The 27,445-nt window shown below is 38.0% G+C and overlaps 1 protein-coding gene across 2 annotated transcripts in view; it reads right to left on the bottom strand.

The window, feature by feature from the left end:
* Positions 1 to 3,286: 3,286 nt before the first annotated feature.
* Positions 3,287 to 27,445, bottom strand: part of LOC139695623 (ski oncogene-like) — a 151,591-nt gene continuing 127,432 nt past the window's right edge. Inside the window, exons 3-6 of one of the 2 annotated variants that reach the window (XM_071594428.1) lie at positions 19,518 to 19,731; positions 16,319 to 16,541; positions 11,503 to 11,690; positions 3,287 to 4,181 (exon numbers count right to left, since the gene is read on the bottom strand). In XM_071594428.1, coding sequence (XP_071450529.1) covers positions 3,963 to 4,181; positions 11,503 to 11,690; positions 16,319 to 16,541; positions 19,518 to 19,731 — 844 coding nt within the window. In that variant the 3' untranslated portion in view covers positions 3,287 to 3,962. The remainder of the gene's footprint in view (positions 4,182 to 11,502; positions 11,691 to 16,318; positions 16,542 to 19,517; positions 19,732 to 27,445) is intronic. The other variant, XM_071594429.1, reaches the window with a different exon arrangement.

Below are 27,445 nucleotides of genomic sequence, written 5' to 3'. Positions count from 1 at the left end.
CTATGGTCAGTCAGATAAGCCTCACAAGTAAATAACTTCCCTGATGATTACTTCACAAATTGATTACTACATCTTCATAACAAATTATAAATCAAAAACTAATTTTTATGCACCAAATAAAACACTAAAAACCATGGTTATGGATGGAACTTGGTTAAATTACAATAAAAATTGGGAAGCTCCTATTAACTCCAGGAAACAATGAGATTTATGCAAAGTTCTTACTGGAGGTATTCATCCAGATGAACAGTCTGGTCTGCAAAAAACCCAACGTAAAGTCTAGGATTACGTATATTTGGAGTAGGTAAATTCGAGGTTTCAGTGTTATCTCTTTTTCACTACTCATTCTAAGTTTAGAATGTCTTTTTTATTTAAGAAGCAAATCTATTATATTCATTGAAAAACACAAGCATAGGACCAAATGTATTTTCTGCTGTAAACACTGCAGCTGGAGTTACACTTTCAGCATCTTTGACCATTCAAAACCATTGATTCTCTCAAATTGAATAACATTCACAACAAAACAATAGTATCATTGAGACAAGGTGGTCAAGAAAAACGTATTAAATGCTGACATAATTAAAGTGCTTAGCTCAAACAAAATATTTCTGAAGTATTTTACATTGCATGGATTTAGGATTAACAGTTACTGTTTCACTGATGTTGCTGACAAAAGCAGAGTTGTAAATTCCAATTCAAAACAGCATCTGTTGAGTGCAATTTCAACATTTTTTTCTTATTTCTGAGGTGTTAAACAAGTAAAAAAGCAACAATCCAGTTTGAAGAAGTAAGAGCAAATGACCACATTTCTCAGCTCTCTTTAAAAACTATTGGTTTAAAAAACTAATTCATTGCACCCTGACAAGGATTTTCATATTACGTTGGTTTCTATTGGGAAGGGCATATTAGGCTACAGCAAGAATGGAAGAGGCTTCCCCCTAAGTGAAACTTTCCATTAGCTCACAGCCCATTATTCAGTGTGTGCACAGCTTTTAAGACATCCTTCATAGCTGCAAAACACTCAAACAACTACACTATCTCAAACACAAATGCATTCAATCAACAATCACCAGAACTTCTCACCAATAGGAAATAAGATCAGCCAGATAAAAACATGCCAGCATTTAATTCCATAACAGCTGTTCACATTTGTGGCCAGTAGAAAAAACTTAGATATTTTATTAATTTACAGGGACAATATCTTTTGGGCTAGTTTTGTACTTCGTTTAACTATTCTTGATTACAATGGCAAAATATACACCTACATGGCAATGCTATGCATACGCATAATATTAACATGCTAAAATAGTGGGTGTTCTTATACAACCTCCTATACTGTTCAAGTGCCTTTTCACCCTGATCTTGGTTATCAGAAATAAGCATTAAATGTCTTTTCTATGCAGCACATAATATAAATTCAATCTAAGAAATCTGTTTCTTCCACATTTCATTCATATCTATTAGCATTTTTACAACAAAATAAACATCAGAACAGGCCAAATATGTTCTTAATTCACTTGATACCATACATTTGCACATATTCATGGAGCACTCTGACAAATGTCTCATAAAATTTTTCTTCAAATAAATCCACATCTACACAAACAAAATTACAGGCAAATTGGTATAAATAATTTTAAATAGGCATTTTATTGCTCCATATTTAAAAATGGTTTATTTAAGTTATCATGATTTCAAAATATCTTGCATAATGCAAGAAAAACAGTTCTTGATTCAATTTTCTATCAGAAATTACTCAATGAACCACCCTTACTCATTAGAAAACATGTCATAGTTTGTCAGGGTATATCAGGTACTTCTTGGAGGACAAAGGTTTTTTTTAAGATGGACAGGAAGGCTTAATCTCAAAAGTGAAGTTCATTTAATTTATACACAGATTCAACACCAGGTGTCCCTGCAAGAATGCTCCCTGAAAGCATTAGCAGGGATACACTGAGGCAAGCCAAACTGCCCCATCACAAAGACTTATTCTTGCAAAGCAAAGTGTGTACTTTGTTCACAGCCCATTATGATAATGAGCAATTGCCAGGCAGAAAAGGGAATGAACATCCTTATCTAAAATTTTTGTATTTATCATGATGTAATGAATTGGCAGTGAAATCAGGCTCTATACATCCATGACAACTAAACAAATAATATCTTCTAAGCTAAAAACCTTTTTCCAGCTAACGAAGAGGGTGAAACAATCACATGCTTTGATAAACATATATGGCCTTGAGGTTAGATTTGAAGACAGGTTACTGTAAGCATTTTGTGAATGTGTCTATATGTATGTAGACATACATACAAAAATACACAGAAAAACACACATGCATCTCATCAGGTTTACACTTCATACTGGAGAAAGCCCTGTATGGACACTAATCCATGTCTACAAATCAACTTCTGTATCCAATGCTTGAAAAATGAAATTATATCTTTATAGATTAAAAAAATACATTGCAATGAAAAGTTTAAGGTTTCCCAGGTGACACAGTAAATAGTGAGTCCTATCATTGAATATATTCATTTGAACAATAATGACATTGCCTTCCCAAGTGTTGAATTTCAACTAAAAATGGAGTTTAAAGAATAAACTGAAATATCAGTTAAAAACTCAAGAATTTTAAAACCAGGAATTCAGCAAACAGTGGCTTAATCTGTTTCCCTGGCTTTTCAATTGGAGATGAAAAAAATGGACAAAAATCAATTGGGAAGTACAGGCACTTACCAAAGCTTACATACCAAAACTTTCTTTTAGAGGAATTCAAAATCCAATAATTAATGCTTCTATAGCAAGTTTGACTGATACTGCTAGTGGTATTCACTATGAAATTAAAAATACCAGATGATACCAAACTTGCTTACAAGATAAATTTTTTTCTCACTCCTTTCTCTCATATTTTCCTTGCTACAGCAATGACTATATTATTTTTTTAAGAATATTTCCTACCATCAAATGAAAACAATAAAGTGAACAAATATTTGTGAATAAGATATAAAAGCAATAAAGATATCTTGCTAATTTTTATGGAAAGAAATATGAGACTCAGAGCAAGAACTATTCCAATTACCATGGGATCAAAGATTTACCAATTTTTCTATCTCTGACCTTTTGTCCATTGGTCCTAATGTTAGGAGTCAATATACACTTGTAGCACCATAACTATCTTATACCCGTTTCTCAATCTCCCCTCTTCCCTCCTCCTCCTCTCCTCCCTCCCGCTCTCTCTCTCTCCCCTTCCTTCTCTCTCCATCTCCCTCCCTCCCCCTATCCGATTCCTCAGCTATGCCAACCTCCCATCAAAGCACTTGAGATCAGGAAATGATTTAAGTTTATTTCAGTTTGTCAGATAACTGCTCAATTCACTATTAACACATCAAAATCTTTTACCTGACAACAGCCTCTCCAAATGGAGATTATTAATATCATACAACCTGCACTTTTGAAGTAAATAAATGTCTAGTGCTGAACAAAATGCAGCACCAATAGTTTGTACTTTCGAAATCGAGAAAAAATAAACTGCCATTGATAAAGTAGCTTTCTACCATGGCAAATAAAAGATTGAAGACCGTAAAAATGAGGCACTGAACTGCCAAAGAAAGCTAGTTCAAGAATGGCCAATCAATCTAGAAAGCCAGGATGGAGAACCACTTCATTATTTTCACTGGATTGACAACTAGTAGGCTTTTCACAATTATTCAAGATGCATGTCTTACCTATAAATCAATTGGCAAAAAATGAACAGATGGATCTCTAACTCAATCAACAAATAATGATATCAAATATATTTTTGAAACCAGTTACTACTCAACACAAAGCAAGCTTTTAAGCTATCCTTTTAAGTGATAGGAATAGCATCACTGCCCAGCACAAATATCACCTATCACCTTGTGTTAGCCTTCACTGGAAGCTCCTTGTCTAGCAGATGAAATTATCAGCAAGATGAATCACTACATCCTCACTCTGAAAGAGGCTCCGTCTTAATGACTGTGTTGACTGGGGAGGGAAGGGACTCGTGAGGACTGGGTGATGACTGAGTTTGTGGACAGGCTGAACCAGGTGCCGATGGTGGTAAAGCTGCAGAGATGGGAGCGGACAATGATGCTAACTTCTCTCGTAATGACTCTAGACGACTCTCCAATACAGCTATTTCTTCTTGGATCGATTCCGCATTTTCCTGGAAATAGTTATCAAAATATTACATAATCAAATGGTTTTCATTGATACTATTCATTTACTACCGTGGCATGCCCAATATCTGTACTTGCAGGTCAAAGCCCTTTGGGAGGGAGCATAACCATTCCAAATTGACGATTCAGACATACTTAAAAACATGTGGCTAACTTGGATCCCAAGAATTACTGCTTAATTAGTATTCACTAATTTAATAGCAGTTCTTTGCCGGATATGTTAAAATGTCATTTAAGGTGGAAAGGATACATTTAGAGGAATTTTAAAAATTTTGTCTTGTTCCTCAGGATGAAATTTGAAAAGGGTGAGCCTGATAACATTGAAATAGAATGGATAATTTTAGCAGAACTTTATGCAGAGGCCCAAAACATTTTATAATAAAATGAATTTATGATACTGAAAATTCTCTTGGGCAGCAAAGTAAGATTTAGGTTAACTGGCATATAGATAGGAGGAATGCGAGGAATACAATTTCATCACACCAACTTCTTGTCCTTTTTGGGGAAGTTGACTATTCAGGTAATAAATGTAAATAAAACTCTACCACTCTTTATGTTTCCACATATCTTTGGGACTGGCCCTTAGCACATGCCCAGAGCTGATCAGGTGGCTCCCGCCTGCTGTAAGAGGTGAATGAGGGCACTTCTATGAGCAATAGCTCCAATGCAATATTGCCATGTGCTCTCTATTTAGGATGTATGGTGAACAAGTCTGCCAACCAATTAAATTCTAGGCCCATAGGCAAAGTGCCCGCATCACTGGTTCAAAGTCTTGGTCACATACATATAACTATTCAAAATAATCACTTCTTGCCATTCTTCTCTCAATCAACTTTGGTCATTCCTGCATCTTTAGCCATAATGGAGATATTGATTATGGCACTGGTTCATTCTGTCATTGTGAAAACTACTACTGGCCTCACTCAACACCAAATGCTGTTCATGCAATCAGCTGTGATGTTCTCCCAGGCATACAGGCCTGTACTGTAGGTTTATGAAGGCTGCTGTTAGTTATTAAGTGTTATAAGACTTCCAAAATGAAAAGATGGATTCTTTCCTATCACCAACAACTAATTCAATGACCTGTTGAATAATTTGTTTCAAATTTATTGCATGTTTACAGATTTACTGTTTACGAACTGTTCAGAATACACCACAGAATAATGTAGCCACTTCTTCACCTGCACGTAACAATTCACCAACCACAGTAGCACTGCTAATACTGAATCACTCTTTCAAATTCTGGTACCAATTATAACTGGCATTGGATGATTTAGGGCATTCATTACCTTTGTCTTTCTTGTAAGTCTCTCATTTCAATTTTAAGCTTTTGTGCAATGACTGCTTGTGCGAGATGCATATCATTTGAATGTCTGAAGTCAATCCATGAAATAAGTAGTTTCTCTACTTTTCCTGATAACAATCTACACAAGGTGGTCAGTTTTTTGGCCAACATTGTCGTTGCAGATGTGAAGGAACTTCTTATTTTTTCCTCATTTAAAATAACGGGATGGCCTTCAACTTCTTAATAACATGCACTGTTGATGTTGTGAAGCTACATTTACGTGCCATGCCATTAAATGACGACCTCCATTTCCACTCCCATCATCCATGGCATTGTGACGCATGGTCAAGCAGCAAGCTCTGAGTCAAAGGCAGCAGAGAGCTTCATCGGCAACTTCAAAAAGCTCATAGATTCTGAGAGGGTAACCTGCCATAACAGGTTTTAAATTGTGACCAGACAGTTCTTTTTGGGAAAAAGATGCCCAAGTGAACCAATACTCGAGTACATAACAGTAGAAGGGAATGCATTGCCAAACCACAAGGTAATGAAAGGCTGTCTCATGCTGCTATTTTGCACAAATGCGAGTAGCGATTTAAAATTAAACCTCTGCTTGTTTATAATTCAGGAAGTCCATGAGCCTTCAAGAAGTATTAAGTCCAAAAACCCATGCTAAATGCAATGTGGAGATCACTGGAAACTATTGCATCATACCATGCATATGAGGCAACACCGCAATAAGGAAGTGGTAGTGCATGCCAGAAATTTATTTAATGATTATTTTGAGTAGCATTTTTACAAAATATTGAAGCATTGGCAAAAACCAAATGTATCTAGACATGCCGATACTTATATGCCAAAACCAAATACTTCTGTTGTCCATGCATCATGAGCATGATATTTCAGGCGAGGAAACTAGATTCAAGTCTTCAACAAATTTGTCCTACAATACTAATTAGATTGTTTTTGATATGTTGGATGAGCTCATTCATGAGTATTCCTGTGCCAGAGCAGTAAGGAGATGGCCATTATGACTTTTCTTTTTTTGATGTCCTTAATATAGCAGTATACAATGCCTTTGTTATTAGGCCAAAAAATAATTATTTTTCTGAAGCTAGTTTGCTTTTTTTTGTACTTGGCAATTTAAATAGTCAATATTTTTGTCCCCCCCCCCAAATGGACTACAATCATGATTTCATGGAATGGCTTTTGTGTTTTGATGAACCCCAGAGCTGCGCTGGGGGCAGCAATGATAATTTCTCCTGGTAGGGTCACCCATGCTAGATAGGTCGAAGGTTACGATCCAGACGAATGGTACTCCGCCCAGTATCTGTTCCTTAGTGAGGCGGCAGCAAAGGAATCTGACCCCAGTGAGGTAGCCATTGGTATCTCATGGTACAATGGTATCACATTAAAAACACTATTGAGGAAGGCAACAGGAAACCACCTCCATTATTATTCCCATATTTATTATGGAAGTATTGAGAAAATGAATCCGGGGCAACTAAGGGACTCAGCCCAATCGGTCATGTGTTGTGCCTGGCAAGGGGAAGGCAAGGATTCCAAAGCCAACTGCCGCATCACAGAAGAATTAGTTCAAATAGGAACAGAATGTCAGGACAATGTTGAGAATGGAAAAATTAGAGAAATTAGATGGAAAGAAGAAATATAGCTTTCCTCCCAATCACCACTGAGGTCATTATCATTGATCACCGAGGTGCTTATCATATGTACTGTAAACTCCTCCATATTTGTCGCACCACCAATACCTTGGGAAAAAAAATATTTTCTCTTCTGTGACTTAGGATACATTTTTTTGTCACCTTCCCAATTCATCACTGTGTAGTATGTATTATAACTTTACAGCGGTGCTAGTCAGCAGTAACACTAATTTCACATCCAACAATCCAATGCTATGATGGAGGGTAGTATTGTTCAGTCATATCACAACCTTACCATTCAAATTCTTTATTTTCATGTTGGAATTGTTGGGCCAAGATTAATAAATGCCAGATGCCACCCAAGCTCTCTTCTTCTTAGCTTCCAACTCAATGCCTTTATGTTTCACAAACTGAGGTGTCTAATGACAAGGGTTTCAATGATTTCCCCATAATCATTCGTGACTCCTTTTCATTCAGAGCATTGCACCATGACATAACAGCAAATCTTTCTCCTTCTGCAGACACCATTCCTGAAGGCTGGAGATTTTCTACACCGATTGAAAGAATAGGCCACTCATGTAAAAAAATAATGAGAGGGATGAAACCTTACGGTATTGATGGCAATCCTGACAACCAGTCATCTGCATCATCCTCATAATGTTGCCTCCACTATAAACAGTATGAAAGGAAATATTTTAGAATTACCTAAAATAGTCCAACCACTCATTGGCTTGGCACACTCATTTCTTCCATCATCTGCCCTGCCCTCTTCTGCAACAACAGTCCATTCAATGTTAACACTTTGCCACATCCTTTGTAAGAATGGAAGAGGATGCATAATAACCGAAGTATATTCCAAAGAATATTGAAATCTTTGGAAAGAAATGTGAGCCGATGGCCAAAAACAGTGTTGCCATTGAAGGAGGGATTCCACCAAATATAGGGTAAATTTAAATTGCTAATATGGGAAATACATTGTTCCACGAAAAATTGGCTACCTGAAGAGGCAACTGCTAAATGGAGGGGGCCATTTAAACAGCATTCACTGCATTTTGTCTCCCTACCAAATTCTTGCTGCACTACTGCCATTATCTCCTCCCTAACAGCCTCAAAGAACTAGACTTGGCAAAATCTTTGAGTTACTGCCCACATAATTTGCCTTTGCTTTACTAGTGGCCATTGTGATTTAATGAATTAGAAGCTTGAACTAGGTAAAAATATAGCATATATAATACTATTTTTCATTTATAAATATATGGTTAGCTTATATTCATCATACGTAATTTAATTCACTTTAAGTCATCATAATCCTACTGCCAAATATTAGCTTCATGCATGAATGTTTTTCGAAAAAAATACCTTAGCACTCCTGCAAATAAATACATTCAGTTCATAATATCTATTTTTGCCACTATTTAATCACTGCATTAATTATTGCATATTTTCAGTCTTGCTGGACCAAAAAGTGGTGAATTTTATAATGATATAATACTATGATATAATAACAATTGGTAAGATTTATTTTGCTCCATCCATTTTCTCCTGGCTTATTAATTTTCATTTAAATTTCCTCACACATGTCTCAACTTCAATTTCAATGGGAGAAAGATTAGAACAATTTCATATCAGTTGCTCTGAAATGTTCCCAACTTCTGGGCATTAACATTACACAGGAACTGATACATAAATTTTTCATGTTGCACCATCACCTAATGCTTACTGTAGCAGAAGTCGCAAGAGCCAACATCTCCAAAGTAGAAAAATCCAAAAGCTAACCTCTATATGGCTAGTGAAATGCACACATTACCAGGGCAGTGGGTCCAGTTCCTTTCCCTGTCCCACCCATGGTTTCCCAGAAAGATCTGGTAAAAGAAAAATTATAGAGCTAGACTAAAGCTGAGATCAAGCAGAGGTATTATCTGGAATCAAACCCAGGCCCTCCAGTCATAATCTAGTCCTCTACACACAGGACTATCATGCTCCCTACGAAAAGGGTCCCAGATAAGGGGCCAAGTGGCACCCTGTGTTACAAGAAATGAGGACAAGAGAATACAAGACAATATCCTTAGAGACCAAGGAAAGCTTAAGTAAAATGGGATCTTTGATGAGATAAAAAACTTCTGACAATGCAGTAGCATTTATGTACTGAATTTCACCATCATATTTTACCACATAGTAATAAGTAATCCTTTATAAGGAGACATGTAATGTGTCAGTGCCCTGGGAAGAGATCTGTAGTGTGATGCCTCCATGTAGTTGTTTATAAATAAAGTTTCACTGAGGTAAGTGTTTATTTCTGTTCCATTCCGAGAACTTTTCAAATCACCCTCATATCTTCAAGTCAAAGAGGATGCAGCAGCATAACTTCCTATTTTGAAATGAGTACCAATCAGGCTGTTGAGGTTGTAGCTAGGTAAGAGAGGTCTCATTCAACAGCCGGGATTGTCAAGTTTTCCCCCCACGGTCAGTTGCCATCATGCGTTGGAACAGTGAGGAGCGTGTGTTTGCCATTATGGCATACTTTTCGAATGGATGTTCTGTAATTGCAACCCAACGGGCCTTCCTAAATCCCTTCAATGTAGCCCCGTTGTGCCCTGTCCTGGACTGGAAATCATTGTTACATGGGTCACTACGTTCAGATAAACCATGAGTGGGACAAGACAAAGATCTGGAGTCCCTCGCCCCATTAGATCAAAGATAATTGAGGCAGTGAGAGCCACCATCTTGCAATCCCCACAGCTTTCTGCGCACAAACATGCATCAGCCCTTGGACTTTCTGATCGTTCAGTGAGGCTAATTCTTCGTGATGACCTTCATTACCATCCTTACAAGTTGGCGATTGTGCCGGAACTCTCCGAACATGACTTCAATTCTCGGAGGAATGAATGTGAGGCTCTTCTTGAAAACTTTCTTAAGGACGAAATTGTATTTTTCAGTGATGAAGCCCATTTTCATGTGAGTGGATGTGTCAACAAACAGAACATGGACTAATGGGCTGACACCAATCCCAGAGAATTGCATCAAATGCCTTGGCATTCAGCCTAAGTCACAGTGTGGTGTGCAATTTCCTCAGTCAGTAATGCTGGTCCCTGTTTTTTTGAAGAAAATGAGGTCACAGTGACAGTGAATTCAGACCAGTAGGTAAACATGTTGGAGGAATTTTTTTTCCATGACTTGATGAACTGGAATTAGGGGACATTTGGTCCTAACAGGACTGAGCAGTCTAACACTTCAAGGGCATCATTGGCCATATTGAGGGAACACTTCCTGTAGCACCTCATCTCAAGTAGGGGCAATTTGCAGTGGCCAGCCTGCTCTCATAATTTGGCCCCTGGCGATTTTTTTGGTGGGATTTTTTTTAAATCCCACATTTATGTCAACCATCCAAGGACCCTGCTAGACCTGAAGGACAACAACCAGGCAAAAATTGCCAACATACCCACTGTTATGCTGGTATGGGTAATGGCAAATACCAAAAATGGGCTTATTCAGTCTATGGACAATGGGATAGTGCATCACCTAACTGATTTCACTTTCAAAACTGTGCAAAACAAAACTTTAAATATGTACCCACATTAAAAAAATAATAAAAAGAATCTGTTTCATAAAATGGATTTTATTGCGTTTTGAATAATGAAGTTATGCTGCCACAACCTGTATATCATTTTTTTCGTTCTATTGCACATTATTTGATTTTATTTTGCATGCCATGTTTTTTTTTATTATCTCCTCATTACTTAGGAGGTGCATTGTGCATGTGTGTTAGCTTTTCATTCGATTTCCCTTGTTTATCCGACATCCCCTCGGAGTGGAGTAATGTCATGAATGTTCATTCATGTTCCATTTATTTAACTGCACCAAGATGTTCACTTGTTCATGAGAATAATGTTGACCAGTGACATCTTGGCTGCAGTCTCTCTCCGACCTCTGAATGAGCCATTTGCATGCATCAATATCTCAGTTTGCACTCATGCATCGTGAAATATACAACACTCAATGTTTTGGTAGTCACTGGCAAGTTCTAAAGAAAATTGGAATGTATTCACACCATCTTTGCTTAAAAACTTTTCCTAGTATCATTTCAGTAGCCAAATTAAGCCATTCAATACAAGTACATGAGCATTATGAACTGTGATATTTTGCATCAACTGTCCAATGGTCTTCCTGAAAGAAAGGTTCATAAGATTTTCGAATGGAATTTATAATTTTCAAACCCGCAAGACTAATCTTTCTTCTCCACAAGCTACACACTTGACTCACAAATGGTTAGAATACCATCTTTATTCAATTTTAATTGTCATTTTAAAGACAATATATTCAATCCAAAAATGAAATCAACCAAAACCTGTAGATGCTTGAATGTACCTCTCTGAAAACTTTAGACGCCATTTCCTTAGATGACATCACAACGCTGGAGTGGGTGATTTTTTCCCAGTGACGTCTCACCACCTGTAGGACCGCTTGCCCCACTTCACCTTCAGCTAACTCTTCGCCTAACACAGCCAATACTTCGGCAACTGGATCCTCAGGTTCATTACAGGTTTCGACATCGCCTAAAAATAAAAAAAATCATCATTTAATAATAAAAGATGCAACTAAAAACAAAAACGGCAAATGTGTTTGCAATACAACAGACTCCTGGAGTATAAACTCAGTTTTAAGGACCCTAATAACACCAGTACATTAATATTGAGCCTCAACTATTTCAACATTGTTGCACGAGGATGGAATGATTAAATTTTACATTCTTTTGAGAAGTAAGTACATTTTATTACATAACATCTTTATTATTTATTGCCACTGGCCTTTAATTATTACATACTCGAAGAAATTAGTAAAAGAAAGATAGTAATGACCAACATACTGACGATACGTGGAATTACTTCCTTGAGATCACGCACTCAGCAGTCAACAAGTTCATTCCCAGTAAATTTATAAAAGATAACACAGAAACTAGATGATACAACGCAGATGTTAGAAAGGCATTGAAACGTCAAAGGCTATAAAGAAGAAAGGGGAAGAAAACTCCAATGGCCGTAAGGATTAGTTGCCAATCTCTCGTCAGACCAATTGTTGTGTTGGTGTGACGGGAATCACGTCAGGGACCAACCACAACCTCTCGACCAGAATACCCTCTGTGGTGGTTTACGGGAGATTAATCCGCGTCAGGGACCAACACACAGCCACACGCACACTATCCTGCCTGAAATCCTTCACGAGGCTGTGAGACCCTGTTAAAGAATTTCAGATGGAGATGGAATCCTTCACGAGGCTGTAGAGTAGACCCCGTTAAAGATTCCAGGATATTCTCAAGCACACACTCTGTGGCGGTTTACGGGAGATTAATCCGCGTCAGGGACCAACACACAGCCACACGCACACTATCCTGTCTGAAATCCTTCACGAGGCTGTGAGACCCTGTTAAAGAATTTCAGATGGAGATGGAATCCTTCACGAGGCTGTAGAGTAGACCCCGTTAAAGATTCCAGGATATTCTCAAGCACACACTCTGTGGCGGTTTACGGGAGATTAATCCGCGTCAGGGACCAACACACAGCCACACGCACACTATCCTGTCTGAAATCCTTCACGAGGCTGTGAGACCCTGTTAAAGAATTTCAGATGGAGATGGAATCCTTCACGAGGCTGTAGAGTAGACCCCGTTAAAGATTCCAGGATATTCTCAAGCACACACTCTGTGGATGGCACAGACCAAACACACACACAAGCACTCGAGAAACGCACACACACTCAAAAGGGCCCAACTTCTGGGAGAATCTGGACACAGGTAAAAAGCAACTAGGAAGTGCGACTTTCAACCTTGTGTTGGAGGTGTTTTCCCTTCGGTTCGCTGAAGAGGGCCACTTTGTGGCCGAAACACGCGTGTTCGACGCACTTCCTAGTTGCTTTTTACCTGTGTCCAGATTCTCCCAGAAGTTGGGCCCTTTTGAGTGTGTGTGCGTTTCTCGAGTGCTTGTGTGTGTGTTTGGTCTGAGCCATCCACAGAGTGTGTGCTTGAGAATATCCTGGAATCTTTAACGGGGTCTACTCTACAGCCTCGTGAAGGATTCCATCTCCATCTGAAATTCTTTAACAGGGTCTCACAGCCTCGTGAAGGATTTCAGGCAGGATAGTGTGCGTGTGGCTGTGTGTTGGTCCCTGACGCGGATTAATCTCCCGTAAACCACCACAGAGGGTATTCTGGTCGAGAGGTTGTGGTTGGTCCCTGACGTGATTCCCGTCACACCAACACAACAATTGGTCTGACGAGAGATTGGCAACTAATCCTTACGGCCATTGGAGTTTTCTTCCCCTTTCTTCTTTATTGAGAGGCCGTAGAGCTCATTATTTCTTGCTATGTCAAAGGCTATGTTATGCCAAAACAAAAATATTAGGGATGATATCCCTAGCGACAAAAGAATGAGATCACTTATGATTTCAAGATATCTAGGGCAAATGCCAACAATGAATTTCAAAAAGCGCCCAGCGAATTCAAAAGGAAAAGGTTGGTGGAAAATTTGAAAGGGAATCCAAAAACATTTTGGTCATACATCTGAGATGATCAGGGAAATGCGAGGAAGTCAACAGTTAACTCACTCAAAAATGATAAAGGCGAAAGAGTAACCAGCAGTTTAGAAAAGGCTGACTTATTAAATTCCTTCTTTCAAATCGTCTTCACAAATATCTCACCGAATACTCCCAATAGCTTACCAAATCGTGCCAGTCAACTGATGCCCAAAATTGAAATCTCATATCATAGAAGGGAACATTTGCTGAAAAATATTAAGCCTGATAAATCCTCTAGGCCCAATGAAATGCCCGTTCATATATTTTAGGATCTAGCTTTGGATATTGTGCCGTATCTAAAAAAACAATTTTTAAGAAGTCACTGGTAGATCACAAAGTTCCTAGAGATTGAAAAACAGCCAACATAACACCAATATTCAAAAACAGAGACAAGGAAGAACCGAGTAATTACAGACCTATTTCCCTCACATCCATTTCATGTAAGGTTACGGAACATATAGTTGCTAGCTCAATCGTGAGGCACCTCTATAATCAGAAGTAATTAATGAAAAATGAGCACAGTTTCTGAAAAAGTAGATCCTGCGGGACACAACTTGTGCTTTTTGTTCATGATATTCTGATTTTGGGAGAGAGCAATGTTCCAGTGGATGCAGTTTTTCTTGCTTTTAGGAAAGCCTTCGCCAAAGTACCTCATAGTTAAATACTCAAAAAGCTAGAAGCATATGGCACACATAAAAATATCTGGGGTTGAATTAAAGACTTCATGAATGGTCGGGTTCAAAGATTAGTGATAGATGGAGTTAGCTCACATGCAGTAGAAGTTACTTCAGGTGCTCCCAAGGGAAGTATTATTGGACCTCTTTTATTCCTAATTTATGCTAACAACATTGACCCCATAGTCACTAGTAAGATACATTTATTTGCCAATGATGCAGTGTTTAACCATGATATTCATGATTCTGAGGACACACCAGCTTTGTCAGATGACCTTAATGCTATGCAACGCTGGTGCGACACTTGGCAATTGGAATTAAACTTAAAAAAATGCATAGTCAAAATATTTGGGAAAAGAGCAATTCCTTCCTGAATGCCTACTGCATTGGGAACACCAAAATGGAATGAGTAGATTCAATTGAATACCTAAGTGCTACCCTAACTCACATCTCTCCTGGGTGAAACACTTACAGAGAATGTGCGGACAAGCTAACAAAAATTAGAGTACTTGGTAAATATGATGAAAAGGTCAAAGAGAAATGTTATCCGTCATTGGCTAGGCCCCATTTAGAATATGCTGCAAGTATATAGGATCCCCATGAAGTTGGATTAATTGCCGAATTGGATCGCATACAGCATAGAAGAGCTAGATTTTTAAAACACTATTATTATAAATTTATTAGCGTATCCAAAATATTAGAGCAGCTAGGCAGGGAATCACTCATGGAGCAAAGGTTAAATTACAGATTAAAGCTCTTGAATAAATTGGAAGGAGGTCTCTTTAGCAGGGATGTTGAAAATATATTATTACCCCATCATACTATGGTAGGAGAGATCATGCTAGTAAAATTATAAAGATTAAGAGTAGAACAGATAGATTTAAGTTGGCATTTTTTCCACGAACAATAGGGGATCATAATGACATTGTTCGATTGAAGTAGGCTCATGTTCAGGGCAAAATATTCTTGTGTGCATTCACCCTCTGCCACACAACCTGGCGGTGGCCTGCAGGGTATATATAAATAAAAATAAAATAAATTTAAAAAAATTTAAAAGATTGCAGGAGATGTCACGACAATAACTTTTGATGGAGTAATCCGCTAATGCACATTACTATACAACAATTTCAGATTAAAAAATCAATCACCTTGACTGGTATCCAACAAAGCGTTTAAACCAGTTAAGCTACCAAGGTACTCTCTGGCACTTACAAATAGTAAGAGGACGCCTTGGTAGGCTAAAGCACTTCACTGGACATCAAGGGATCTGGGTTCTAATCCCAGTCAAGGCGAATCCTTTTTCAATTTGAAACTGTTGCATTGTATTACATTTTGGCCAAGATTTTTCTGATTTGTATTGGAAAACTGGTATCTGATCAGTAATCATAATGGAGTATATTAACTTCCTAAAAATGATTGGAAAGTCAAAAGAGAGCAGGCATTCGGTTCATCAAACTGCATATAAGTATCGAATAGAAAATACTTTCATATTTATATTTTTAAAATTTAACTTTTGCCATTACTATCAAAAATAGATACTGAGGTCACTCAATGCCTTCCATTTATTGTCATTAATCCATATATCAAACCAATATGTTATGCCAGTCAGCAGTACAAATCCAACAATTGCAACACACATTTTGAAGAAGTGAAGACTATATTTTTTTAATTAATTACTTCATGTACTTCCTTCCTTTAATTATCACTGATAACTTAAATTATATATTCCTATGAAAAGGAAAATTTGTTGGTGACCATCATTTAAACAATTTATGATAGACTACTTTCTACATAAATTCATTTTCTCGACATTCAAAGAAAGTATAGTAAACATAATTTATCAAACAAATGCATATACTGTTCAACATGAGAACCACTAAGTATTGACTGTGAAGTACATTTACACTCAATCATAGAATGTTTCATGACTGCACACTCACCTTCGTTCCTCTGCACCTCCTTCGCTAATAAGAATTCCGAAGCCACTCCTTCCTCAGGTAAACTTGAATCCTGCAAACAGATAGGAGACTGGCTGTATGTTGACAAGGGCCTTGTTTGTACAGGGGAGGAAGGATCACCTGATGCAGCAGCGCAAGGAGACTGATTCCCACCTGCTTCACTAACACTTTCATCTGCAATCACAGCCTTTTTGCCCACTTGTAACTAAAAGTAAAAGTAGTCATAATATGCATGCACCAATCCAAAGGGAACTAACAAAATATGAATAAAAGGCAGAAAAGTAACATTTCAACTAAAACATACTTTATCTCAAGAGAACTATCAAAAAGCATATCAAGGGGGCATCAGAGGAGGACCTTAAAAACAATGACATTTCATTTCAAAATTAATAAAAATGATGAGGCAAATTGTTGAGTGGCCAGCAAAAAAAAATATCTTTTGACGATATAAACACTTCAGCTGCATTAAAATGATATGGATGCAGAAATTTGACAACCAATGACTGGATATAAATAACTTGGACAGAAATTTAATCAACAATTCTAATGATTGATTAACTTTCCAAAAACATGTATTAATGCATACACACACAACAAAAAACTCCGTTGATTTTTCCCAGACAAATATTTCAAGAATTTTGGTTGTAACTACAACAGGAGGATGTGATAAAACATGCAATTTTTATATAAACATGAACTTGAGTTTTGGGTGCACTGTAGCAGAATAGCAGGGTGATTATGCCCAAAAAAAAGACTGCAATATTCTAGTCATGCTTTTTAAAGGCTGAATTTTCAAGATCCTTGACTAACTGCTCAACATATTTCGGAAGAACCATTTTAATTTCACCATTGTTCATCATGAATTACTAACATTACCTCAAATTATTATACAGCTAATTCCATGCTTGCAACATCCCCTACAAAACTTTCTTAATTTGAAATATCTGGACATTTAAGTGTTCATTAATGATAAAATATACTAAAGCCAACCCACAAGGCATATGATATTGATTGAATATTTAAATAAGCCTCAAAATTTATGACAATAAGATCAGTTCCTTAACACCTATAGAAAGTACACAGGTATTTGCAATAGAAATTTAATTCATAACATTTGAAGATATTCAATCTCAGATATTGAATTACTACCATATTAATATGGAATTGGGCCCATAGTGAAAGAGCAGTCATCAACTTTGCTCTTTTGGGAGGAGCTCTGGAACTTTTTCTTTTATTATTTAATAACTTTTAATAATTTTATTTGCGAGTAGCACATGGTGCTTAGGGGATTTGCATACCGCTTCATTTATCATGCCTTGCCCTGCACAAGTGTTCCCCCAAAAGCACAGTGGGGCAAAATCGGAACAAAATAATTCCTTCGTGTGAAACTAGATGAGACCAAAGGTGGAGTGCCACTCTGTGGTGGGTTTTCATATAGGCTCAGCCCGCACGCTGAACCAAGTCCTTAACAGCCACTCGGCCCACTTCCTGAGCCATCTCACACCGGGTTCCAGATTTCATAAAAAAGCATGCCAGCACTAAACTCTCAACTGTTGAGAACCTCACACATTGAACATTCAATAATTTCTCAAGACTATTACTTAGATAGAAAGGTTCAAAACAAAATACTGTATTTTTTCTCAATCAAAGACACTTTTCTTTGATATTCCAGATGGAAAAGCCACTTGGTTTGAAAAAATAATTCTCTGAATTAAGAGTTTTGGGCTGGAACACAATGGGCACACTTAAAGAGTTGGGGTTAACATAGCATTGTAATTAACAATAAACACCTAAAATACTACCTCTGTGACAAAAGACTTGGATATCACAACAACAGGAATCTCCAATGCCTTCACTTTTAGCATTAAGCTTTCTCAAGAATAATATTCTTACCAAATTCAACAATATAAAAAATAATTGAATTTCTTTCATAATACTAATTTCAGTTAAATATCCTCTCGGAATTATTAAACATATATACATTCAAAAACAAAAACCCACCAAGGTGAACACATTCATTCACATATATACAGATACAAGGAAAATGGAACACACACAAAAGATATATATATATATATATATATATATATATATATATATATATATATATTGGGAGAAGTATTGGATATATATACATATATATTTGTATATATAATTATATATATATTTATATATATAATTATATATATATTTATATATATATTATATATATATGTATATATAATAATTCCAAAATGTATGTACATACATATATACATACATTTATATCTTCTTTCCCTTGAGGAAGGTGGTTTGGTCGCCAAATATTCGGAATACACAAGAGTTTTATTTGTATGTATGTGTTTCTCTGTGTTTTTGTTCACTTGCGCTATCCTACTTCTCCTTTTAATTTGTACATATACGTATATATGTTTGTGTGTGTGTGTATGTAAATTTACATATATATATATATATATATATATATATATATATATATATATATGTATATGTATATGTATATGTATATGTATATATATATATACATGTATATATATATACACATGTATATGTATATATATATATATATATATATATATATATATATATATAAAAACACAGATGTAGATTTTTAGAATATAGAGACACAAAGAAAGGACACTCACAATTTGTTATTTTACGTTTCGACAGCACGGGTGTCGTCTTCAGAAACTTCTGAAGACGACAGCCGTGCTGTCGAAACGTAAAATAACAAATTGTGAGTGTCCTTTCTTTGTGTCTCTATATTCTAAAAATCTACATCTGTGTTTTTATATATTTGTGTGTCGCCAAAGAGCGTTCCATTTCGAAGATATTTATATATATATATATATATATATATATATATATATATATATATATATATATATATATATATATATATATATAGATAAGGAGAGAGAGAGATACAGGTCCTGTATGTACATTAGAGATATGTATCACATGCTCAAGGGACATCATTTCATATTTTATATTGTTTAGATACTCAACATCCAATTCCAACACAATAATGCATACTTGAGGGCAATTTAGGGACACAAGGGAGATGGGAGAACTGAAAAATATCATTACATCTAGAAATGACACAAATATGCACTCTTTGTTGACAGCAGCAAGTCTCCAGCAAAGGAATGTACATCTAGGTGGGATTTGGACATCACCTTACCATTTCATCTGTAGGAGGTAGACTTCTTGGGATTTGTGGTGGAGTATTTAAAGGTCGTGAAGGGCGTACAGCTCCTCTGCGCCTCCGCTGAGCAGGGGCTAGGGCCACATTTGGCTGGAAAGTCCGCTCAAATCGCTCTGATTCAGACAATGGAACAACTCTTTCAGGGTGCAATAAGACAGGAGGCCCACGAGAGAGATATGAAGGAGCCACACTGAAAGCATAACAATAATAATTACATCTTGCTATTCTTGCTGCATATATGGGATCAAATACCACTAAAACTTATCTTCATACTAAATATGTGATCACAACTCCACATTCGCTCAAAAATTTTGCTGCAGTTTATTCACACACTTAAATCTTATTTAATAGCTAATTAATGAAAATTAACCATCATTATGTCCAGTTAGTCAGTCAGTTCATACAATTTACCTCTTGAGGGGCAGGCTAACAGGGCATTAGAGTCAATGCATCCATTTTTCCCAATACATCCAAAGAATCACATTATGCTTTACAATTGCTACCCAAAAAAGCTATAGAATTTCCAGCAACTATCTCAGGATACTGAACCAAATTGATGCAGGGAGTCTTTTCTAAGGGAGAAGCCTAATACACAGGCAGAGTTCTAAGATATTTCTTAGAATGAGAAAAAATGTACACAGAAGCATTCTTGGTTGGGAATACATTTTTTGTTTCTAAAAATATTTTGCTTTTATTTTTCCAATACTTTTTGGGAGCCACACAAATTTGGCTGTAAATTGAAAAAATCCATGAGATACGTTAAAATCACGAGTGACTTTTAACAAAAAAAGGTGAAATTTTAATGGTAGATATGCAAGTATCTTGAGAATATTCCAATCAACATCAAATGGCCTGAATATGGTCCTGCATCCATTAGCTTCAATAGGCAGACTGAATACATTTTAGTACCCATACAAATATTATACAATTTGTGAAATAAATTGTTAAGATCCATTTTTAACTGGCAAGAAAAAGTGTTTCAAGTGACAGGGTAGCTGCTCATGGCTTGTGTACATGGAATTACAACAGTAAGGTTCATTCCCACTACAGAGGTGGTATTCTACTGGTTATGCACCAGTACAACCATTTCAATTGTTAAAATTTTCAGTTTTCCACATCAGTGCTTAAGGAATTACTCAGCTATATAAGAATGCTATATTTAGAGAATTAAAATAAAAAATTTTAAAAATCAAATAAAAAGATAGTTTTCCCCTTTGACATAACATTTACTTTTTTTAACCAGTAGCCAAATGTCATAAATATCTTCTCTTCTGCTTTACTAGGTTTGACTTAAAATGGAAAATCCTAATTTGCTCTCATTATTCATCAATGCATCGTTATTTAAGCGGTCTGTACAATAAACATGCTAACTGGTGCAATCTGGCAGCCATGACGCGGACTATAGCCTAGCCCACTATCAGGGCTAGTTGCCTGAGACCCAATGAGCCGTCTCGGTTTGGCGGATCATCTAGCTGTGCGTATGGTGCCAGTTATGTTAGTTTCTGTTTTCCTTGTTTCCACTGATTGTCGAAAATGGAAATTGACGAAATCACGGAGAAACGAATCAACAAAAAATGTTTGCTGGTGAAGTGCGGTAAAACTTATCAAGAAATTACTGAAATGTTGACAGCTGTTTACGATGATAATGCTCTGAAGAAAACATCCATTTTCAAATGGATTAAGCAAGCACTTTAAAGATGGCCACCAAGATGCCATGGACGCAAGGCCGGGACAACCTTCAACCACCAGTGTTGGCGATTGATCATGTGCGGTCCCGTGTCCTTACCAATCATCGAAAAACTCTTCAAATAATCGCTGATGAACTGAATTTAGGAAAATCAACAGTGCATACTATTTTAACTACACATGTTGGATGGATCCTTTACCATGACAATGCACCTGCACATTAAGCATTGATTGCTTGCCAGTTTCTGGCAAAAAATTCAATCAACATCCTTGATCATCAACCTTATTCACCAGATATCACTCCCTGTAACTTTTTCCTCATCACAAAATGCAAAAATGTGATGAGGGGACATCACTGGGAAGATGTGGACAAAATAAAGCAGGAAACGATGAGAAAACTAAAAAGCCTAACTGCCAAGGACTTCCAAGGGTGTTTTAAAAAGTGGAAAAGAAGATGGAATAAGTGCAACAAATGGAGAGTACTTTGAAGGGGACAAAATCAATGCAGACTAAATTTTGCATAATTAAGTTTTTATGGCTTCAGTGTGTGTATTTTTTGGTCAAGGTAGTACATATGGTACAATGAAAGATGAAGTGGTAATCCCCCACATAGAGAGTACCTCTTTGCAACTTATTCTGCAAGTTAGAGTTGTAGTTCTAACCTAATTGCAGCTATTGCTACTGCACACCTTACTTTGATCTACCAAGCATTCTTGGTCAAATCTCACAAATTATGAACAAACAAATATTATCAAATAAGGAAGAGCTCACGAGCAATTTGTATCATTATTTTTTGTTTTGAAATATTATGCCCATGTTCATCTAATGCTTTGATTTGGAATATTTTCATCTGTAATGTTTACATTAGGTTCAATAATTAATCATTGCTTACACTAATAATTTATTATCATCTCCAAATGAAAATGGGATAGTCCTCGGACAATTGTTTCAAGCATTTCATATAAGTAAATAAAATCACTTCCATTAAATGCATTGACTTTATGTCCCTAACTAGAAATACATACATTTACAGCTGATAATCCATAAATGATATTCTACGCGAGTTCAAATTCAATTCAACATGCTTGATAGAGAATGGATACCATTGAGAATTGGTTTGATTGTGTCGGTGCATTATTTGTGGCATGGACATTTATTAATCTGATGTAGCCCATATTCTTACAACAGTGCCTTAGTATAGATAACAATTTATGGTAGAAGTTCATGGAATAATAATTATGCCCCTGGGAATGAGGCTTAGCATTGAGAGAGTATTGTGAAAGGTTAACTGTATTTCTTTAAGTCCAGAAGATGGTAAGTGTGATTAAATCTAGTTACACCATCCCCTCCACTTTACCATCAGGTACTAAGAACATGGCACAGCATCAACTACATAATCTTATAAATTGAAGAGGATCACAAGGAAGCAAGAAAACAACACACAATCTTCCATCAAAATCAATACATTCCTACAACAATTCTTTACGCTCTGAGTATGCCATGTGCTACCTACGTGCCAGCTAAAGGAAAATAAAAGAAATACAGTTAATGCCATCAATTATTATTGTGACAAGCAAAAACGTTGATCAATGGTTCAGATCTTTGAAACTACATATTTACTTGGGCCATTAAAATGCATAATTTGAAGAAATATCTCTCAATGGATGTCGGATGCCACCAGACCAGGTGACTCCAGGCTGGACTTTTCTTTAAGTGGCTCGCACTGCTGGTAGAGATCATTTCATACCACTCACAACTTGCAACAAAAATGATTAAATCAAAGGCAGCGCTACAACAAAGTCATGGTAAGACTTCACTCAAAGAGAAACTCAATTCATCATGATTTTTGTTAGACTCATTACAATGTATACACTTAACAAATCAGTTCTAGCGCTTCCTTTGGTGGATTTTTCATTAATCAAAATGTTGAATTATTTGTTCTTAGCCACTTGAGGTTCAAAAGAAAGATGCTTTATAATAATGGCATAGTTCATGAAATAAAGATGAATGTCCTGGTCATTGCATCAATTTGCCTTCAGACTAGCTTTCGGCATATTAACCACTAACAGAACTAAGTCCAAGTCATTGAGGAAGTCAAAGAAATCTCTATCATTACACCTATTATATTAGCCTTTAGAAATATAAACTGCAGCATGCTCGTACAAGAAGTACAATTTGTCTGACATATATGGCCTCTTGACTAGTAATCAGAAAAGAAACAGTTAAATTGGTTTAATTACTTGTCTGTGAATGAAGTGATATAGGCTCGACTCCCAGTCAAGGCTAATGAATTTTATGCTTGAAAATTGCTACATTTAGAATTGTACCACTTCAGAAGGTCAAGTACTCGAAGATGACTAGGTGAGTAGAAATGCAAGTTGTTCCTTAAAACTTATTGGGTGAATAAGTGCTAAAAATTTTTATAATTATATATTCATTCCACTACATCAAGCTGGAAACTAAGAAACTTACAGACCTTGCAACCCCACAAGTTGATTTCCGTTTCCCAAGGGAGGGGCGGGTTGCGATAATATGTTGATACTCCAAAGGTGCTTAATGACCGGCTTGCACTAGGAGAATCGCCTCTCGATTGTCTCTCAAACTGGCCACTACACCAAAGGACTCTGAATCTCGCAATCATTTCGACATTGCGGGAACATTCGGAAGTTTGTCCACAGAGGGTTTTCATCGGATATCACTCACCCCCCACCCCTCCCCGAAATGACCCACGTCTCTAATATTTTCCTTATCCCAAACTATCTAAGCAAGGGCATCTACCAAAGTGGGGTGTAAGGTTTTCGGCCGTAGGGAAAATGGGACACACACACAAGACGGGACGAGTTCGAAACTTTGCTTTCGTCTTCCGCGAAGATTAAACTTGCATCGCTTCCGTCGCCCAATTTTTCCAACATTCGGGCAGCGGGGCAATCTCTCCGCGCTCGTGCATACCTGTAAGTCGGACGCTCCGTGTGACGATATCGTCATTAGGAAGGAAGCGACTGGCCATTTCCCAGCCACGTACTCTTCGATTGCTTTGCGGAATTCCGCATATTCCAAGGAATACTGCAAGGCATTCTTTAATAGACCCTTCCTCCATTCATCCTTCCTCCCGAGAATTTGGAAACATGGTTTGGCAAAACTTGCACTACCTTAAACGCCAACATTTTGGGGAGTTAGTCCTCCCCAATCCGGCGCCCTGCTAAGTTGTTTCCGCGAAAGCTTTTTTTAAAGAATCTGCACTTAGATTTAATTGGGCCGCAACCTTTAACAAGGAATGCACGTGCACTGCGTCACTAAGCTTCAGAAAGGTCGTGCATTTGTTGAACTCAACTGAAATACTGGATACAATAGATAAGTATAACGCAGTCATTTCAGTTTGCTTGGGTTTAACATGAGGAGGCTGCTAAAATTAATTTTTGCGCTATCTAACTTAACTACAAGTGCTGGGATCCTATTTGAATCGGAAATTGGTGAGCATCTTACGGCCACATTAGGCGATGGGATTGAAACTTGGAATTGACGAAAGCTATCAACTTTGAAGAGCAGAAGAGAGGAACTTTGGCGTTTTTATTACGGCGAGGGAGGGTTTTGTAATAGAGCAATTGGACCCGACTCGCGTCGGGTCGAATTCTTCCGGTTAAGATGGGGGGTCGCACCATTGTAAGCATCTAAGGATTCGGCGTTGTAGATCGAAAAATAGAGACATTTATACGGACATGCTAAGCCCTTATTTAATATAATACACGGGGAGCCATTCTGGCGGGTGATTTGACTGAATTTACGAATGGGAGGATGGCGAGTCAAACTCAGATAAGGTGACGTACCACCCCAACTCGTTACTTAATAAACTAATAGGGTCCTGGCACCGCATAGATGCCCTAAAAATGTGACCGGAAGGACAACACATCCCCCAAATACATCAAGGACGTGCATCGATTTTCTTCAATAAATCGGAAACGCTGAGAAATGACATAATAGGAGGGTGTACTACTGATTCGTTCTCGAATCGCAGCGCTTTCCATTGAGAGAACTCCCGCCTCGATAGTCACATTCCCTCCTCGGCCACTGAGACAATGGCGCCTGGACGTCCATATACATCCTGGAGGTCAATTAGGAAAAAATGATGGAAATTGAGAGGTTCGTAGCGCAGAAATCACACCGGCAGGCCTGCGACGAGTGGTGGGAATTCGTGCCCAACCCCTCAATCGCCTCTAACAGAAGCTTATGCTTCTCAGAGGGAAAGAAGAGAACGGTACCCTGCACTTGTACCGCCGAGGCTTTGAAGAAACTCCTTTTGGCACAAGATCGACCACCTGATTATCATTAGCAAATGCGCAAGCCGAAACGTATTATTTTGGAAGGGGTAAAGGAGAAAAACTAAGTGCCTGGTCCAAAGGAAGCGTGTGAAAGGGGGACGGATTTTCGTCCGGAGATGAAAGCGAAAAACATTTGCTTGGCGAGGCGATTAGAATGTGACTCCCTCACGGGAGGGTGGATCACTTCTCGAGATACGGAGGGAAGAGGGTGCCGACGGAGACAGGGAATGGGAGGCTAGGGAAACTGAAGAAGGGAAACTAGCTGAACGCCATAAGAAAGAACCCTCCTCAAGGGAAAGCACTTAGCTAGGGCGACTTCCAGTCTCATTTTTACGCAAAGGCAGGGTGGCTTTACGAGATATGTTTCTCGGGGTCTTCAGTAAACTTGGGCGCGATGAACATTTGTCAGAATCGCAAAGCTTCGCGCACATAACGTTGATTCACATGATTAAATTGCACAAGAGCTTCAATGATTTCAGACGGAAACTATCTCACTTGGCTTTTCACATCAGGAATTAATTAAGGCTCATTATTTCATGATTCGTTTGGCCATCTCGCTGGATCCTGTCCTGCGACGAACAGAAAGGCAAGGAATGGGAATACGATCATGGGTGCCAATGCGTCGCCATTACATCCGCAGATGACGTCACTTTTCATATCGTCTCCCATTGACATACGTCCAGTGGAGGCAATCTTTCTTGATTTTAGACATTGGGAGATTTGGATCACGAGAGAGAAATTCTGCCAGGTGTTGCTGATCGGACACTGGGAAGAGGAGGGCCCCGAATGGAAGTCGAGGTCCTCGGGCAAAATTCTAGGGCTCTCCAGGGGAAAAGCCAAGGGGAATGTAATTGAGAGATACAAGGCGATCTCCTAGCTTAAATGAAAATCAGCGGTATTAATGGACAACAACCGTACCATCACGATTACGGCTACCTTTATTAAGCAAGTAGTATTGCCGATATTGTGTTTTGTCGCACAAACTTGGCAATGCACGAAGAAATCAAAAGCATTAGCGATCTAACATGCCAACTGGCTCTCGTGGGACGGACCTTTCGAAAAAAGGTGGCACACGTGCACTTGTATGCACAAAAAGAGAAGGGAAGCCTGGCATTGACGGATGTTGAATGAAAGTGAAGGTGTGTTGTTCTCCAAGAACGCGAATCGAGCACTCGGAGACGGGGCGGGGGGAGGGAGGAAGTCGATGCTGGAGGAAGTCTATGCTGAAGGAAGCGCGGAACGCAGCGAACGCGGGCCTTCGGCGCGGATGGATAGGGAGACTGGACGAGGGCGGCGCCGGACTCTCAAAAGGGGACAATGACGGCCAAACGTTATATGGGAAGGGGTGGAGGTCTCCTCACTGGAACACCTGGCAGTCGACAACATCCCCGCCCGCTGTCAAGAGTCAATGTTTGGATTCCTATGAAACCTAGGAGTGAGGAGAAATGTGGGGGGTTCACTTAGCCCATCGCCGCCCTGCACCTGATGTGTGAAAATAGATTACTTGTGCCACCAGTTACTGACCGGAGGATCGACGAAAATCATGGGAAGCAATAAAAAGGCTTTTCAGAAAATGTATTTAGAAAAGTATATTTGGGGGAGGGATAAGGGTCTTGTTCTTCGAATTTCGGCTTTTTCCTAAGGCGGGCAACGGTTGGACTAGAGAAAATGTTAGCATTCCGAACATACTTCAGGAACAAAGTTAAGGTATTCCACTTCGAAATTAAGTTTCCTTGAAGGGGTGATTTGGAAATTAAATTTTAAATAGTACGAACGCGGGAAATACTGTTAACATTTTTGCCTGTTGATGATTAATTCTTGTAAATGATTCTTTTTCCTGCATTCCATTTTCACGTGATATATATGGAAGACGCATGAATTGCGATAAGTACTCCCTTTCAC

Source organism: Hetaerina americana, unplaced genomic scaffold (genome assembly GCF_022747635.1).
Source record: "Hetaerina americana unplaced genomic scaffold, ioHetAmer1.1.p SCAF_60, whole genome shotgun sequence".
Classification (NCBI taxonomy): domain Eukaryota; kingdom Metazoa; phylum Arthropoda; class Insecta; order Odonata; family Calopterygidae; genus Hetaerina; species Hetaerina americana.
The sequence above is the reverse complement of the archived record's forward strand: the minus strand, read 5'-3'. Positions and strand labels throughout refer to the sequence as shown.